Raw genomic sequence first — 16,061 nt, 5'->3', positions numbered from 1 at the left:
GTAAATTAGTCCCCCAAAAGATAAGTCAGTCGAGCAGAAAGTTCTTGTGTGAGGACGGTGGTTCTCTTGGGACTTGATCAGCAGCAAGAAGGCTGGCAGCAGTTGGTCACACAGGTGGGCTGGAAGCAAGTGGTCCTGCAGCAGGTGGTCTCACAGCAGGCTGGGCGGCAGCAGGGCTGGCAGCAGCTGGATCCATAGCTCTGGTTTAGGCAACCAGGCAGGCAGACACATGTGGGGTGGTAGCAGGTCCTTCTGCAGTAGACAGGTGCACAGGAGCTGGTCTGGCCACAGCTGGACCCACAGCTGGTTTGGCCACAGCAGCTGGACCCACAGCAGGTGGGCTGGCAGCAGGGTGTGCTGCAGCAGGAAGGCTGGCAGCAGCTGGTCACACAGGTGGGCTGGCAGCAAGTGTTTTGACAGCAAGTTGGGCGGCAGCAAGGCTGGCAGCAGCTGGTCACACAGCAGGTGGGCTGGCAGCAGCTGGACACACAGCAGGTGGGCTGGCAGCAGCTGGACACACAGCAGGAGGGCTGGCAGCAGGGTGTGCTGCTGCAGGTGGTCACACAGGTGGGCTTCCAGCAGGTGGTCCTGCAGCAGGTGGTCCTGCAGCACGTAGGCTGGCAGCAAGGGGAGCAACAGTTGGTCATGGTGTCAGGGGTGGAGGGTGGGCTTCTGTTTAGAGGTGAATTTCCCAGAATGTGATGACCCCTTGCAATCTGGACCTTTTATACACCTGGCCTCCAAAGTTTCCACCAATCAGCAGGACTTTTCCTTGTTGCTGTTTACATTGTTTTCCACAATCCTTTTGGGATTGTCAAAGGGGAAGTTCTTTCTTTAAAGTTATGAATCTGTTGAAAGTAAGGGTTTAATCTGTTTCTTAATTGTGAATTACTCATAGAAACTTCGTTTCAGATGAAAGGAAGCCCATCTCATCATCAGCATCTTTCCTGCTCTGACCATCGTCTGGTCATATGATAGTTCCTGGTGATCTGGGAGGCTCAGGAAGTTCTCTCTGCCCAGCCTCATGGTTGTCTGTATGTGGCATGGGAAGCATCTGTGGGGAGAAGCATGATGCTGATCTACTTACCGTGACAAAAGGAATCCATGCCTGGGCCCAAGACTACTCACCCACCAAATTCTAGCTCAAGACTAACAGGCATCTCCCTGTGTGCCCCTCACCACCTGTGTCTTTCAGTTCTTTGAACATCACTTGGGAAGAGGGTGTCTGGCAGAGTGTGTTCCATGTGGCAGAGCAGATCGAGAGCAGGAGGATGCAGGGAAATCCACTGGGATTTTGACAGCGTCGAACAATCTAAGCCCGGGCATGACTATTCATTCTGACTTGTCTGTGAGTGTGGCGATTACCGGGATGATAATGGAGGACTTTCTATCACATAACTGCTTGAGATTCAGGCCAACGAGTATGAGCTGTGCTTCTAGCCTTACAACTAGTGACTAGCAAAGTAAGCATCATTTCTTCTCTCTACATATTTCTTTTTAATGAAGGAATTAGATGAGCTGAGATGATACCTGATTCATCGGGGAGTTCTAACATGTTTAAAACATTTTCTAGGTATACCATTCATTTGAGAAGAATGCAAAGTATTAATTTCCAACTTGATATAGTATTATATTGTAAATATATTTATGGCCCCATTACCAGGTTAGGAAATAGAAATTAATCCCATTCTCTCCTAATTATATCCTCTTACTCATTCCCAAGGACAGCTAATCTCTTTATCAAGTTGTAATCCAGTAGGTAACTTTTGGCTTTTTAAAGTCTTCATGTGAGTAAAAAGTGTAGTATTTACTTCTCTATTTCTTTGTCATAAACAAAAGTAATCCTTATCACCTAGTAATTTTGGCCTCTTCCTGTCAGCAGAGCAGCAGACAAGAGAAAGGAGTTACTATTTGATGATGGGTAGTTATCCTCAAGCCATACAGTGTAGGAGAATATATCTATACCTCAGAAGATTTACTTAGTATATTGATTTACTAGCACTGCTATGATGAATTACTGCAAACCAAGTGGCTTAAATTTATTTTTTCACAGTCCCAATGGCTATTAGTCTGAAATTAAGGTGTTGGCAATGTTGTTTTCGTCTGAAGGCTGCGAGGGAAGGATCTGTTTCCGGTCTTTCTCCTTAACTTGCAGATGCCTATCATTCCCATGTATGTTTCATATAATTTTTCTACTATATCATACTGTCTGAATTTCCCCCATTTATAGATATCAGTGATATTTAATCAGAGACCGAAGTGTTTCCCATATGAACTTGTCTTGTCACATAACATTTTAAATGATTCTATTTGTGTATGAATTTTGGTGGACACGAATTAACCCATAACACTGCAGAATCTCGTAGTGCGTCCATGCCCAGTGATAACCACAGATGAGTAAGAACAGCAATCACAGTGGACAGTGGTATAGTAACGAGAGGCTCAGACCCTTCAGGAAGGAAGTTCTGAGCTACTCTATCAGCAATTAATTAGACCAAGAAGAATGCTGTCCAGGGGTGAAGGGAGAATAGAACTGGTGATAATTAATGGAGATTGTGAATCTCAGGTGCACTGTATTACAGCAGCAGTAGGTGTAGCTTATGTCATTGGCCTTCATTTTACATCTCACTTCCTCCTTTTTCTTTTTCTTTCTTTTTCTCTTTCTTTCTTCCTTCTTTCTTTTCTTGTCTTTCCTTTCTTTCTTTCTTTCTTTCTTTCTTTCTTTCTTTCTTTCTTTCTTTCTTTCTTTCTTTCTTTCTTTCTTTCTTTCCTTCTTTCTTTTTCTTTCTTTCTTTCTTTCTTTCCTTCTTTCTTTCTTGTTTCTTTCTTTCTTTTCTTTCTTTTTTTCTTTTTCTTTCTTCCTTTCTTTTCCTTCCTTCTCTCTGTTGTTCTGTTTTTCTTTCTTTCGTCTTTCCTCCTCTTCTCATCTTCTGCCCCTTCCCTTCCTCCTCTTCCTCTCTTCCTCTTCTTCCTTCTCCTACAGCTTGTGGCTGTCCATCGTATTTAAGTAGCAATATTTGACTTGAGTGGAGCTAATTGTAGGTCATAGACAAGTTTTCATGACTGCACCCATGTATCTTGGCTATTAATGTGCTTGGATTAATTTCCATCTGTCAAAATCTGCATCTCTGTGCCTAAGGGCTCTTGTATTGCAGCTGTAGAAAGTCATGCCACCTGTGAATGCAACACAGAGAAAAACACTCAACCAGTGATTCTGGAGAGCTGATTTATAAAGACTCTAGCTTCCTCATTCCTGAAGAAGGATAATTCTAGCTGTGTGTTTTTCATCATTTCTGATAATTTTCCCTTTAGTTTAAGCTTTAGTTGGTGACTGTGATACTGACTTAATAGTGAACCCTTTTCTGTATCACTTCCCCAATCCCTACCAATGTGATCTGCACTTCCCAGTAAACTACTTTCACTGGAATCTTTTTTTCAGAGTCTCTTCTATGAGAAACTTATCTATGACAATACGTTCACTCTCTCAGCCTCAAATTTCTCATCTCTACAAAGGGAACATTAATACTTATGTTGAAAAATTGTTAAAGAGTTAATAATAAGGTACACAAAGCACTTAGCCAATACCCATCAGATAGCAGGCATCCCAGAATTAGTGTTTTTTTGTTCAGAAAATTCCTAATTTTCATGTTGAAGATAAGAATATTTTTGTAATAATTAACTAGATCAACTAAATAAATTTTTTCTAGCTGTACTGAGGTATAATTGACAAATGAAAATTGTGTATATTTCAGGTATACAAGGTGATGCTCTGATATATATATTCATTGTAAATAGCATATTTATTAGGTCACGTAGTTACCATTTCCTTTTTATTTTTGTGGTGTGGACATTTAAGATGTAACTTCTCAGTTAATTTCAGATATATGATAATATGTTTTTAACTATAGTCACATTGCTGTACATTAGACATGCTGAACTTATTCATCTTTCATAACTGATGCTAGTCAAGAGAATGTCCTAGTTTTCATCTCCTTTACTTCATCCCTGAACGATGATCACAGTAAGTGGCTGTTATCTCTTAGCCAAGTCTTCAGAGCATCTACATTCACAGTCTCAAAAGTTGGCATCTGTCATGGAAATCCACATTGTTAGCTCATCAGAGGTATTTCCACCACTCCCATGCTGGTAGGAGGTCCCAAGAAGGTGACCCAGGTCCCCGACTTTTCAATTTCTCTCAGAGTCAGCATCAATCAATCCTTACATGAGTGAATGCTTATCTTACATCAGTTCAGGACCCGAAGCACCAACCTCTGTCTATCATGACTTCTATGAAGGCACAAGTTCTACTTTGCTCCTTTCTTGCCTTCTTCTGATTTCCCTGGAAACAAAAGTTTTTTGTTTCTTTAGATGCTTCATATTGGCCTCACAAAATGTGAAGGTTGTTTTATTCCCTCCTCGGCTCAGAGATTATGGATTGTGCCAAGTCGTACATGCCCAGTGTGTAGTTTGTCAGTTCTCAGCTTTGTTCTTAGTTAATTTTCCTCATAAGATTTCAAGTAGGGGACAAATTGTCTTAATGTGGCATAATGTATGGTCTGTATGTTACAAGGATAGCTTAGTTTCATTTAATTTGTCAATAGGTATCCAGGACAGGGGGCCGTATAAATATTTTATTTTTATGATACCAAGAATATGTTTCTTCAGATGAGACTCCCTCTCATGAGTCCACAATGAATTCTCCAGCAGTTTTTGATGCAGGTGAATGGAATCAATGGCTGATCAGAGGCTGAGATGAAAAGATCTCTGCATTCAGGGCAGCCATTAAATGCAGTCCCTGCTGCCATATCATGCAACTCTTGCTCACTGAGGTGCAGGAAACTAAGTTGGAAATTAAGTTTATGTGAACAAAAATGTTATCTGCCAATATAAGTGATTAATCCTCTCGTTGTTAAAGAAACTCAAGTGCATGTCTTGCTAGTGCTGACTTCCAATGTCATTTCTACTATATTGAGAGTTAAATGTAAGTGTCCTTGGATAGAAAGAGAGGACCTCAGCTTGGATCAGAATCTGTCCTTATTAGCTACATATCATCACACATTAAATTGTTCTCAGCCAAAAAAATGAAGGTAACAATACATGACCATCTGTTTTGGGAATCAAGCTGGATAATACCTATGGTATATGATATGTGTGTAAATCCCATATCAGAAATGCTTTCAAATAAAACAAAACACCTTATGAGATGAGGATAGTTCAGAGTTTATTCAGAATCATATAGCTAAGAACTTCTGCTACCAGGGACATAACCCAAAGTTATCATGAACACAAGAAACAAAGATACAAGAAACATAAGGAGGATATTGAAAACAAAAATACGATTGCAAAGATTATTGATCAATTGCAGAAACCTAAATTGCTTAGAAGCAGAGAAGGAAGCACTTGAATATCGAGTCAAGCTGGGACAATGACCCCAAGTTGAGAACACACGAAGCTGGCACATGATCCACAAGGTGGAAGGAAAAGGAGAATCAGGATGAAGTATTTTGCCATCCGTGAAACAGATTCCCAAGACTCATACACGCAGAGAATTCATAAAAATTTGGTTGAGAGCATGGTGGCTGTCAGCAGCAAAGTAAATTAGTCCCCCAAAAGATAAGTCAGTCGAGCAGAAAGTTCTTGTGTGAGGACGGTGGTTCTCTTGGGACTTGATCAGCAGCAAGAAGGCTGGCAGCAGTTGGTCACACAGGTGGGCTGGAAGCAAGTGGTCCTGCAGCAGGTGGTCTCACAGCAGGCTGGGCGGCAGCAGGGCTGGCAGCAGCTGGATCCATAGCTCTGGTTTAGGCAACCAGGCAGGCAGACACATGTGGGGTGGTAGCAGGTCCTTCTGCAGTAGACAGGTGCACAGGAGCTGGTCTGGCCACAGCTGGACCCACAGCTGGTTTGGCCACAGCAGCTGGACCCACAGCAGGTGGGCTGGCAGCAGGGTGTGCTGCAGCAGGAAGGCTGGCAGCAGCTGGTCACACAGGTGGGCTGGCAGCAAGTGTTTTGACAGCAAGTTGGGCGGCAGCAAGGCTGGCAGCAGCTGGTCACACAGCAGGTGGGCTGGCAGCAGCTGGACACACAGCAGGTGGGCTGGCAGCAGCTGGACACACAGCAGGAGGGCTGGCAGCAGGGTGTGCTGCTGCAGGTGGTCACACAGGTGGGCTTCCAGCAGGTGGTCCTGCAGCAGGTGGTCCTGCAGCACGTAGGCTGGCAGCAAGGGGAGCAACAGTTGGTCATGGTGTCAGGGGTGGAGGGTGGGCTTCTGTTTAGAGGTGAATTTCCCAGAATGTGATGACCCCTTGCAATCTGGACCTTTTATACACCTGGCCTCCAAAGTTTCCACCAATCAGCAGGACTTTTCCTTGTTGCTGTTTACATTGTTTTCCACAATCCTTTTGGGATTGTCAAAGGGGAAGTTCTTTCTTTAAAGTTATGAATCTGTTGAAAGTAAGGGTTTAATCTGTTTCTTAATTGTGAATTACTCATAGAAACTTCGTTTCAGATGAAAGGAAGCCCATCTCATCATCAGCATCTTTCCTGCTCTGACCATCGTCTGGTCATATGATAGTTCCTGGTGATCTGGGAGGCTCAGGAAGTTCTCTCTGCCCAGCCTCATGGTTGTCTGTATGTGGCATGGGAAGCATCTGTGGGGAGAAGCATGATGCTGATCTACTTACCGTGACAAAAGGAATCCATGCCTGGGCCCAAGACTACTCACCCACCAAATTCTAGCTCAAGACTAACAGGCATCTCCCTGTGTGCCCCTCACCACCTGTGTCTTTCAGTTCTTTGAACATCACTTGGGAAGAGGGTGTCTGGCAGAGTGTGTTCCATGTGGCAGAGCAGATCGAGAGCAGGAGGATGCAGGGAAATCCACTGGGATTTTGACAGCGTCGAACAATCTAAGCCCGGGCATGACTATTCATTCTGACTTGTCTGTGAGTGTGGCGATTACCGGGATGATAATGGAGGACTTTCTATCACATAACTGCTTGAGATTCAGGCCAACGAGTATGAGCTGTGCTTCTAGCCTTACAACTAGTGACTAGCAAAGTAAGCATCATTTCTTCTCTCTACATATTTCTTTTTAATGAAGGAATTAGATGAGCTGAGATGATACCTGATTCATCGGGGAGTTCTAACATGTTTAAAACATTTTCTAGGTATACCATTCATTTGAGAAGAATGCAAAGTATTAATTTCCAACTTGATATAGTATTATATTGTAAATATATTTATGGCCCCATTACCAGGTTAGGAAATAGAAATTAATCCCATTCTCTCCTAATTATATCCTCTTACTCATTCCCAAGGACAGCTAATCTCTTTATCAAGTTGTAATCCAGTAGGTAACTTTTGGCTTTTTAAAGTCTTCATGTGAGTAAAAAGTGTAGTATTTACTTCTCTATTTCTTTGTCATAAACAAAAGTAATCCTTATCACCTAGTAATTTTGGCCTCTTCCTGTCAGCAGAGCAGCAGACAAGAGAAAGGAGTTACTATTTGATGATGGGTAGTTATCCTCAAGCCATACAGTGTAGGAGAATATATCTATACCTCAGAAGATTTACTTAGTATATTGATTTACTAGCACTGCTATGATGAATTACTGCAAACCAAGTGGCTTAAATTTATTTTTTCACAGTCCCAATGGCTATTAGTCTGAAATTAAGGTGTTGGCAATGTTGTTTTCGTCTGAAGGCTGCGAGGGAAGGATCTGTTTCCGGTCTTTCTCCTTAACTTGCAGATGCCTATCATTCCCATGTATGTTTCATATAATTTTTCTACTATATCATACTGTCTGAATTTCCCCCATTTATAGATATCAGTGATATTTAATCAGAGACCGAAGTGTTTCCCATATGAACTTGTCTTGTCACATAACATTTTAAATGATTCTATTTGTGTATGAATTTTGGTGGACACGAATTAACCCATAACACTGCAGAATCTCGTAGTGCGTCCATGCCCAGTGATAACCACAGATGAGTAAGAACAGCAATCACAGTGGACAGTGGTATAGTAACGAGAGGCTCAGACCCTTCAGGAAGGAAGTTCTGAGCTACTCTATCAGCAATTAATTAGACCAAGAAGAATGCTGTCCAGGGGTGAAGGGAGAATAGAACTGGTGATAATTAATGGAGATTGTGAATCTCAGGTGCACTGTATTACAGCAGCAGTAGGTGTAGCTTATGTCATTGGCCTTCATTTTACATCTCACTTCCTCCTTTTTCTTTTTCTTTCTTTTTCTCTTTCTTTCTTCCTTCTTTCTTTTCTTTTCTTGTCTTTCCTTTCTTTCTTTCTGTCTTTCTTTCCTTCTTTCTTTCTTGTTTCTTTCTTTCTTTTTTTGTTTTTCTTTCTTCCTTTCTTTTCCTTCCTTCCCTCTGTTGTTCTGTTTTTCTTTCTTTCGTCTTTCCTCCTCTTCTCATCTTCTGCCCCTTCCCTTCCTCCTCTTCCTCTCTTCCTCTTCTTCCTTCTCCTAAACCTTGTGGCTGTCCATCATATTTAAGTAGCAATATTTGACTTGAGTGGAGCTAATTGTAGGTCATAGACAAGTTTTCATGACTGCACCCATATATCTTGGATATTAATGTGCTTGGATTAATTTCCATCTGTCAAAATCTGCATCTCTGTGCCTAAGGGCTCTTGTATTGCAGCTGTAGAAAGTCATGCCACCTGTGAATGCAACACAGAGAAAAACACTCAACCAGTGATTCTGGAGAGCTGATTTATAAAGACTCTAGCTTCCTCATTCCTGAAGTAGGATAATTCTAGCTGTGTGTTTTTCATCATTTCTGATAATTTTCCCTTTAACGTAAGCTTTAGTTGGTGACTGTGATACTGACTTAATAGTGAACCCATTTCTGTATCACTTCCCCAATCCCTACCAGTGTGATCTGCACTTCCCAGTAAACTACTTTCACTGGAATCTTTTTTTCAGAGTCTCCTCTTTGAGAAACTAATCTATGACAATACGTTCACTCTCTCAGCCTCAAATTTCTCATCTCTACAAAGGGAACATTAATACCTATTTTGAAAGTTTGTTAAAGAGTTAATAATAAGGTACACAAAGCACTTAGCCAATACCCATCAGTAGCAGGCATCCCAGAATTAGTGTTTTTTTGTTCAGAAAATTCCTAATTTTCATGTTGAAGATAAGAATATTTTTGTAATAATTAACTAGATCAACTGAATACATTTTTTTCTAGCTGTACTGAAGTATAATTGACAAATGAAAATTGTGTATATTTCAGGTATACAAGGTGATGCTCTGATATATATATTCATTGTGAATAGCATATTTATTAGGTCACGTAGTTACCATTTCCTTTTTATTTTTGTGGTGTGAACATTTAAGATCTACCTTCTCAGTTAATTTCAGATATATGATAAAGTGTTTTTCGCTATAGTCACATTACTGTACATTAGAAATCCTGAACTTATTCATGTTTCATAACTGATGCTATTCAAGAGAATGTCCTAGCTTTCATCTCCTTTACTTCATCCCTGAACGATGATCACAGTAAGTGGCCGTTATCTCTTAGCCAAGTCTTCAGAGCATCTAGATTCAGTCTCAAAAGTTGGCATCTGTCATGGAAATCCACATTGTTAGCTCATCAGAGGTATTTCCACCACTCCCATGCTGGTAGGAGATCCCAAGAAGGTGATCCAGGTCCCCGACTTTTCAATTTCTCTCAGAGCCAGTAGCAATCAATCCTTACATGAGTGAATGCTTATCTTACATCAGTTCAGGACCCGAAGCACCAACCTCTGTCTATCATGACTTCTATGAAGGCACAAGTTCTACTTTGCTCCTTTCTTACCTTCTTCTGATTTCCCTGGAAACAAAAATTTTTTGTTTCTTTAGATGCTTCATATTGGCCTCACAAAATGTGAAGGTTGTTTTATTCCCTCCTCGGCTCAGAGATTATGGATTGTGCCAAGTCGTACACGCCCAGTGTGCAGTTTCTCAGTTCTCAGCTTTGTTCTTAGTTAATTTTCCTCATAAGATTTCAAGTAATGGAAAAATTGTCTTAATGTGGCATAATGTATGGTCTGTATTTTACAAGGAATAACTTAGTTTCATTTACTTCATCAATAGGTATTCAGAAGACAGAGGCTGCATAAAAATTTTATTTACATGATACTGAGTAAAAGTTTCTTCAGATAGACTCCCTCTCATGAGTCCACAATACATTCTCAAGCATTTTTTGTTGCAGTAAAAGTGAATGAATGGCTGGTTGGAGACTGAGAAAACACAGTCCCTGCACTCAGGGCAGCCATTAAATGCAGTTCCTGCTGCCATATCATGCACCTGTTCCTCATTCAGGTGTGGGAAATTATGCTGGTAATTTTTTGTGTGTGTTAACAAAAACGTTATCTGCAAATATGAGAGATTATTTCTCTCACTGTTAAATAAACTCAAGTGCAAGTCTTGCTAATGCTGACTTCCAATGTCATTTCACTATATTGAGAGTTAAATGTAAGTGCTCTCGGCCAGAAAGAGAGGACTTCACCTTGGACCAGAATCTGCCCTTTAGTAGTTACATAACATCACACATTAAATTGTTCTCAACTCAAAAAAAAGGTAATAACAGATGATTGTCTGTTTTGAGAATCAAATTGGATAATACCTATCGTATGTGATATATGTGTAAATCCCATATCAGAAATATTTTTAAATAAAACAAAACAGCATATGAGATGAGGATGGTTCAGACTTTATTCAGAAACATAGCAAAGAATTTCTGCTACCAGGGACATAACTCAAAGTTATCATGAAAAAAGAAAAAAGGATACAAGAACCATGAGGACGATATTGAAAACAACAATATAATTGCAAAGTTTATCGATCAGTTGCAGAAACCTAAATTCCTTAGAAGCAGAGAATGAAACTCTTGACTTTCAAGTGAAAGCTGAGACCATGACTCCAAATTGAGAACACACGAAGCTGGCACATGATCCACAAGGTGGAAGGTAAAAGAGAATCAGGATGAAGTATTCTGCCCTCCCTCAAACAGATTCCCAAGATTTTAAACATGCAGATAATTCATAAAAATTTGGGTGAGAGCACAGTGGCTGTCAGCAGCAAAGTAAATTAGTCCCCCAAAAGATCAGTCAATTGAGCAGAAGGTTCTTGTGTGAGGACGGTGGTTCTCTTGGGAGTTGATCAACAGCAAGAAGGCTGGCAGCAGTTGGTCACACAGGTGGGCTGGAAGCAAGTGGTCCTGCAGCAGGTGGTCTCACAGCAGGCTGGGCGGCAGCAGGGCTGGCAGCAGCTGGATCCATAACTCTGGTTTAGGCAACCAGGCAGGCAGACACATGTGGGGTGGTAGCAGGTCCTTCTGCAGTAGACAGGTGCACAGGAGCTGATCTGGCCACAGCTGGACCCACAGCTGGTTTGGCCACAGCAGCTTGACCCACAGCAGGTGGGCTGGCAGCAGGGCGTGCTGCAGCAGGAAGGCTGGCAGCAGCTGGTCACACAGGTGGGCTGGCAGCAAGTGTTTTGACAGCAAGTTGGGCGGCAGCAAGGCTGGCAGCAGCTGGACACACAGCAGGTGGGCTGGCAGCAGCTGGACACACAGCAGGAGGGCTGGCAGCAGCTGGACACACAGCAGGAGGGCTGGCAGCAGGGTGTGCTGCTGCAGGTGGTCACACAGGTGGGCTTCCAGCAGGTGGTCCTGCAGCAGGTGGTCCTGCAGCACGTAGGCTGACAGCAAGGGGAGCAACAGTTGGTCATGGTGTCAGGGGTGGAAGGTGGGCTTCTGTTCAGAGGTGAATTTCCCAGAATCTGATGACCCCTTGCAATCGGGACCTTTTATACACCTGGCCTCCAAAGTTTCCACCAATCAGCAGGACTTTTCCTTGTTGCTATTTACATTGTTTTCCACAATCCTTTTGGGATTGTCAAAGGGGAAGTTCTTTCTTAAAAGTTATGAATCTGTTGAAAGTAAGTGTTTAATCTGTTTCTTAATTGTGAATTACTCATAGAAACTTCGTTTCAGATGAAAGGAAGCCCATCTCATCATCAGCATCATTCCTGCTCTGACAATCATCTGGTCATGTGATAGGTCCTGGTAAAATGGGAGACTCACGTACTTCTCTCTGCCCAGCCTCACGGTTGGCTGAATGTGGTCTGAGAAGTGCCTGTGGGGAGAAGTATGATGTTGATAAATTTATGGTGACAAAATGAATCCATGCCTGGTGCCAAGACTATTCACCCACCAAATTCTGATTGAACACTAATAGGTATCTCTCTGTGCAACCCTGACCACCTGTGTCTTTCAGTTCTTTGAATGTCACTTGGGAAGAGAGTATCTGGCAGAGTGTGTTCCATGTGGCAGAGCAGATTGAGAGCAAGTGGATGCAGAGAATTCCACTGGGATTTAGAGAGCATAAAGCAATGTATGCCCTGGGGCGACCAGTCATTCTGACTTACCTGTGAGTGTGGGGATTACCAGGATGAGAATGTAGGACTTTCTATCACATAACTGGTTGAGATGCAGACCAACCAGCATGTGCTGTGGCTCTAGCCTTAAACCTAGTTACTAGCACAGTAAGCGTCATTTCTTCTCTCCATTTTTTAAAATGAAGAATTAGATGAGTTGAGATGATACCTGATTCATCATGGAGTTCTAATATGTTTAAACCATTTTCTAGGTATACCATTCATTTGAGAAAAATGCAAATTATTAATTTCCAACTTGATATAATATTATATTGTAAATACATCTATGTCCCCATTACCAGGTTAGGAAATAGAAATTAATCCCATTCTCTCCCAATTATATCCTCTTACTCTTTCTCAAGGACAACTAATCACTCTATCAAGTTGTAATCCAGTAGGTAACTTTTGGCTTTTTAAAGTTTTCATGTGAATAAAAAGTATAGTATTTGCTTCTCTATTTGTTTGTCATAATCAAAAGGAATCAGTATCACCTAGTCATTTTGGACTCTTCCTGTCAGCAGAGCAGCAGACAGAGAAAGGAGTTACTATTTGGTGAGGGGTAATTATCCTTAAGCCATATAGTATAGCAGAATGTATTTATAGCTCAGGATACTTAGTAAGTATATTAACTTACTAGCACTGCCATGATAAATTACTGTAAACCAAGTGGCTTAAATTTATTTTTTCACAGTTCCAAAATTAAGGTGTTTGCAATGTTTTCATCTGAAGGCTGTGAGGGAAGTGTCTGTTCCACGTTTCTCTCCTTGACTTGTTGATGTCTATCATTTCCATGTGTGTTTGACATAATTTTTCTACTATACGCATACTGTCTCTGAATTTCCCCTTTCTATGCAGACATCAGTCATATTTAATCAGAGGACCAATTGTTTCCAATATGACTTTGTCTTAACATGTAACATTTCAAATGCTTTTACTTGTGTATGAATTTTGGTGGACACAAATTAACCCATAACACTGGCGAATCTCATAGAGTGTCCATGCCCAATGATAACCACAAATGAGCAATCCCAGTGGACGATGGTATAGTAACTAGAGGCTCAGACCCTTCAGGAAGGAAGTTCTGAGCTACTTCTTCATGTGGTTACCTAGACCAAGAAGTGCTGGCCAGGGATGAAAGGAGAATAGAACTGGTGGTAATTAATGGAGATTGTGAATCTCAGGTGCACTGTATTACAGCAGCAGTAAGTGTTGCTATTTCACTGGTATTCATTTTACATCTTACTTCCTCTCCTTTCTTTTCCTTTACTTCTTCTCTCTCCTTCCTTTCTCTCTCCCTCCCTCCCTTTTCTTTCTTTCTTTCTCTCTCTCTCTCCCTTCCTTCCTTCCTTTTTTTCTTCCTTTCTTTCTTTCTCTTTCTTTCTTTCTTTCTTTCTTTCTTTCTTTCTTTCTTTCTTTCTTTCTTTCTTTCTTTCTTTCTTTCTTTCTTTCTTTCTTTCTTTCTTTCTTTCTTTCTTTCTTTCTTCTCCTCCACTCATCTTCTGTCCCTTCTCTTACTCCTCTTTCTCACCTCCTCTTCTTCCTTCTTCTAGAGCTTGTGGCTGTCCATCACATTTAAGTAGCAAAGATTTGACTTGAGTGGAGCTAATTGTGGATCGTAGACAAGTTTTCATGACTGCATCCATATATATTAGATCGTAGTGTGCTTGGACTAATTTCCATCTGTTAGACTCTGCATCACTGTGCCTAAGGGCTCTTGTATTGCTGCTGTAAGAAGTCATGTCACCTGGGAAGGCAACACAGAGAAAAACACTCAACCAATGATTCTGGAGAGCTGATGTATAAAGACTAGCTTCCTCATTCCTGAAGTAGGATAATTCTAGCTGTGTGTTTTTCATCATTTCTGATAATTTTCCCTTTAGTTTAAGCTTTAGTTGGTGACTGTGATACTGACTTAATAGTGAACCCTTTTCTGTATCACTTTCCCAATCCCTACCAATGTGATCTGCACTTCCCAGTAAACTACTTTCACTGGAATCTTTTTTTCAGAGTCTCTTCTGGGAGAAACTAATCTATGACAATACACTAACTCTCTCAGCCTCGATTTTCTCATCTCTACAAAGGGAACGTTAATACCTATTTTGAAAGTTTGTTAAAGAATTAGTAATAGCCAGGTGCGGTGGCTCACGCCTGTAATCCAAGCACTTTGGGAGACCTAGGTGGGCAGATCACAAGGTCAGGAGATCGAGATCATCCTGGCTAACATGGTGAAACCCCGTCTCTACTAAAAATACATAAAATTAGCTGGGCGTGGTGGCAGGTGCCTGTAGTCCCAGATCCTCAGGAGGCTGAGGCAGGAGAATGGCGTGAACCCTGGAGGCAGAGCTTGCAGTGAGCCGAGATCACACCACTGCACTCCAGCCTGGGCAACAGAGCAAGACTACATCCCGTTCCCCCCTCCAAAAAAAAAGAATTAATAATAATGTACACATAGCCTTTAGCCAATACCCATCCTATGGTAGGCAGCCCAGAATTAGTGTTTTTGTTCAGAAAATTTCTAATTTTCATGTTGAAGAATATTTTTGTAATAATTAACTAAATCAACTAAATACTTTTTCTAGCTGTATTGAGGTGTAATTAACAAATAAAAATTGTGTCTATTTCAGGTATGAAAGGTGAAGCTCTAATATATATATATTCATTGGGAATAACATATGTATTAGCCCATGTAGTTACCATTTCCTTTTTATTTTTGTGGTGTGAACATTCAAGATCTAACTTCTTGGCAAATTTCAGGTATGTGATAAAGTGTTTATAACTATAGTGACATTACTGTACAGTAGACATGCTGAACTGATTCATCATTCATAACTGATGCTGGTCAAAGAGAATGTCCTAGTTTTCATCTCCTTTACTTCATCCCTGAACAATGATCACAGTAAGCGGCCGTTGTCTCTTAGCCAAGTCTTCAGAGCATCTAGATTCACAGTCTCAGAAGTTGGCATCTATCATGGAAATCTACTTTGTTAGCTCATTAGAGGTATTTCCACCACTCCCATGCTGGTAGGAGGTCCCAAGAAGGTGACCCAGGTCCCTAAACTTTTTATTTCTCTTAGAGCCAGTATCAATCAATCCTTCCATGAGTGAATGCTTAACTTGCATCAGTTCAGGACCAAAAGCACCAACCTCTGTCTATCATGACTTCTATGAATGCACAAGTTCTACTTTGCATTCTTACATTCTTCTGATTGCCCTGGAAACACAGTTTGTAGTTTCTTGTTTTTTTCTTTTCTTTTTTTCTTTTGAGACAGAATCTCGCTCTGTCAACAAGGCTGGAGTACAGTGGCACCATCTCGGCTCACTGCAAGCTCCGCCTCCCAGGTTCACACCATTCTCCTGCCTCAGCCTGCTGAGTAGTTGGGACTACAGGCTCCCACCACCACATCCCACTAATTTTTTGTTTTTTTAGTACAGACGGGGTTTCACCATGTTAGCCAGGATGATCTCGATCTCCTGACCTCGTGATCTGCCTGCCTTGGCCTCCCAAAGTGCTGGGAGTTTTCAGTTTCTTTAGATGCCTCATATTGGTCTTACAAAATGCAGAAGGTTATTTCATTCCCTTCCTTGGTTCAGAGATTATGGATTGTGTCAAGT

General features: G+C 41.4%; 3 protein-coding genes across 6 annotated transcripts; all 3 read right to left on the bottom strand.

The window, feature by feature from the left end:
• Nucleotides 1-77: 77 nt before the first annotated feature.
• On the bottom strand, nt 78-647 carry LOC139355368 (keratin-associated protein 9-2-like). Of its 2 annotated transcripts, XM_071082014.1 has the most exons (2): nt 489-647; nt 78-440 (listed from the first exon to the last, which is right to left on the bottom strand). In XM_071082014.1, the coding sequence occupies exons 1-2, from the start codon at nt 645-647 to the stop codon at nt 78-80; spliced, it is 522 nt and encodes a 173-aa protein (XP_070938115.1). The 2 variants fall into 2 exon arrangements, with proteins under 2 accessions (XP_070938115.1, XP_070938114.1); XM_071082013.1 differs by having other exon boundaries at nt 78-647.
• Nucleotides 648-5,670: 5,023 nt separating this feature from the next.
• Nucleotides 5,671-6,240, bottom strand: LOC139359371 (keratin-associated protein 9-2-like). Of its 2 annotated transcripts, XM_071082012.1 has the most exons (2): nt 6,082-6,240; nt 5,671-6,033 (listed from the first exon to the last, which is right to left on the bottom strand). In XM_071082012.1, the coding sequence occupies exons 1-2, from the start codon at nt 6,238-6,240 to the stop codon at nt 5,671-5,673; spliced, it is 522 nt and encodes a 173-aa protein (XP_070938113.1). The 2 variants fall into 2 exon arrangements, with proteins under 2 accessions (XP_070938113.1, XP_070938112.1); XM_071082011.1 differs by having other exon boundaries at nt 5,671-6,240.
• Nucleotides 6,241-11,075: 4,835 nt separating this feature from the next.
• On the bottom strand, nt 11,076-11,795 carry LOC105472417 (keratin-associated protein 9-8-like). 2 transcript variants are annotated; one of them, XM_071082010.1, is made up of 2 exons: nt 11,613-11,795; nt 11,076-11,564 (listed from the first exon to the last, which is right to left on the bottom strand). In XM_071082010.1, the coding sequence occupies exons 1-2, from the start codon at nt 11,739-11,741 to the stop codon at nt 11,172-11,174; spliced, it is 522 nt and encodes a 173-aa protein (XP_070938111.1). In that variant the 5' UTR covers nt 11,742-11,795; the 3' UTR covers nt 11,076-11,171. The 2 variants fall into 2 exon arrangements, with proteins under 2 accessions (XP_070938111.1, XP_070938110.1); XM_071082009.1 differs by having other exon boundaries at nt 11,076-11,795.
• Nucleotides 11,796-16,061: the final 4,266 nt, after the last annotated feature.

Source organism: Macaca nemestrina, chromosome 17, assembly GCF_043159975.1.
Source record: "Macaca nemestrina isolate mMacNem1 chromosome 17, mMacNem.hap1, whole genome shotgun sequence".
Classification (NCBI taxonomy): domain Eukaryota; kingdom Metazoa; phylum Chordata; class Mammalia; order Primates; family Cercopithecidae; genus Macaca; species Macaca nemestrina.
The sequence above is the reverse complement of the archived record's forward strand: the minus strand, read 5'-3'. Positions and strand labels throughout refer to the sequence as shown.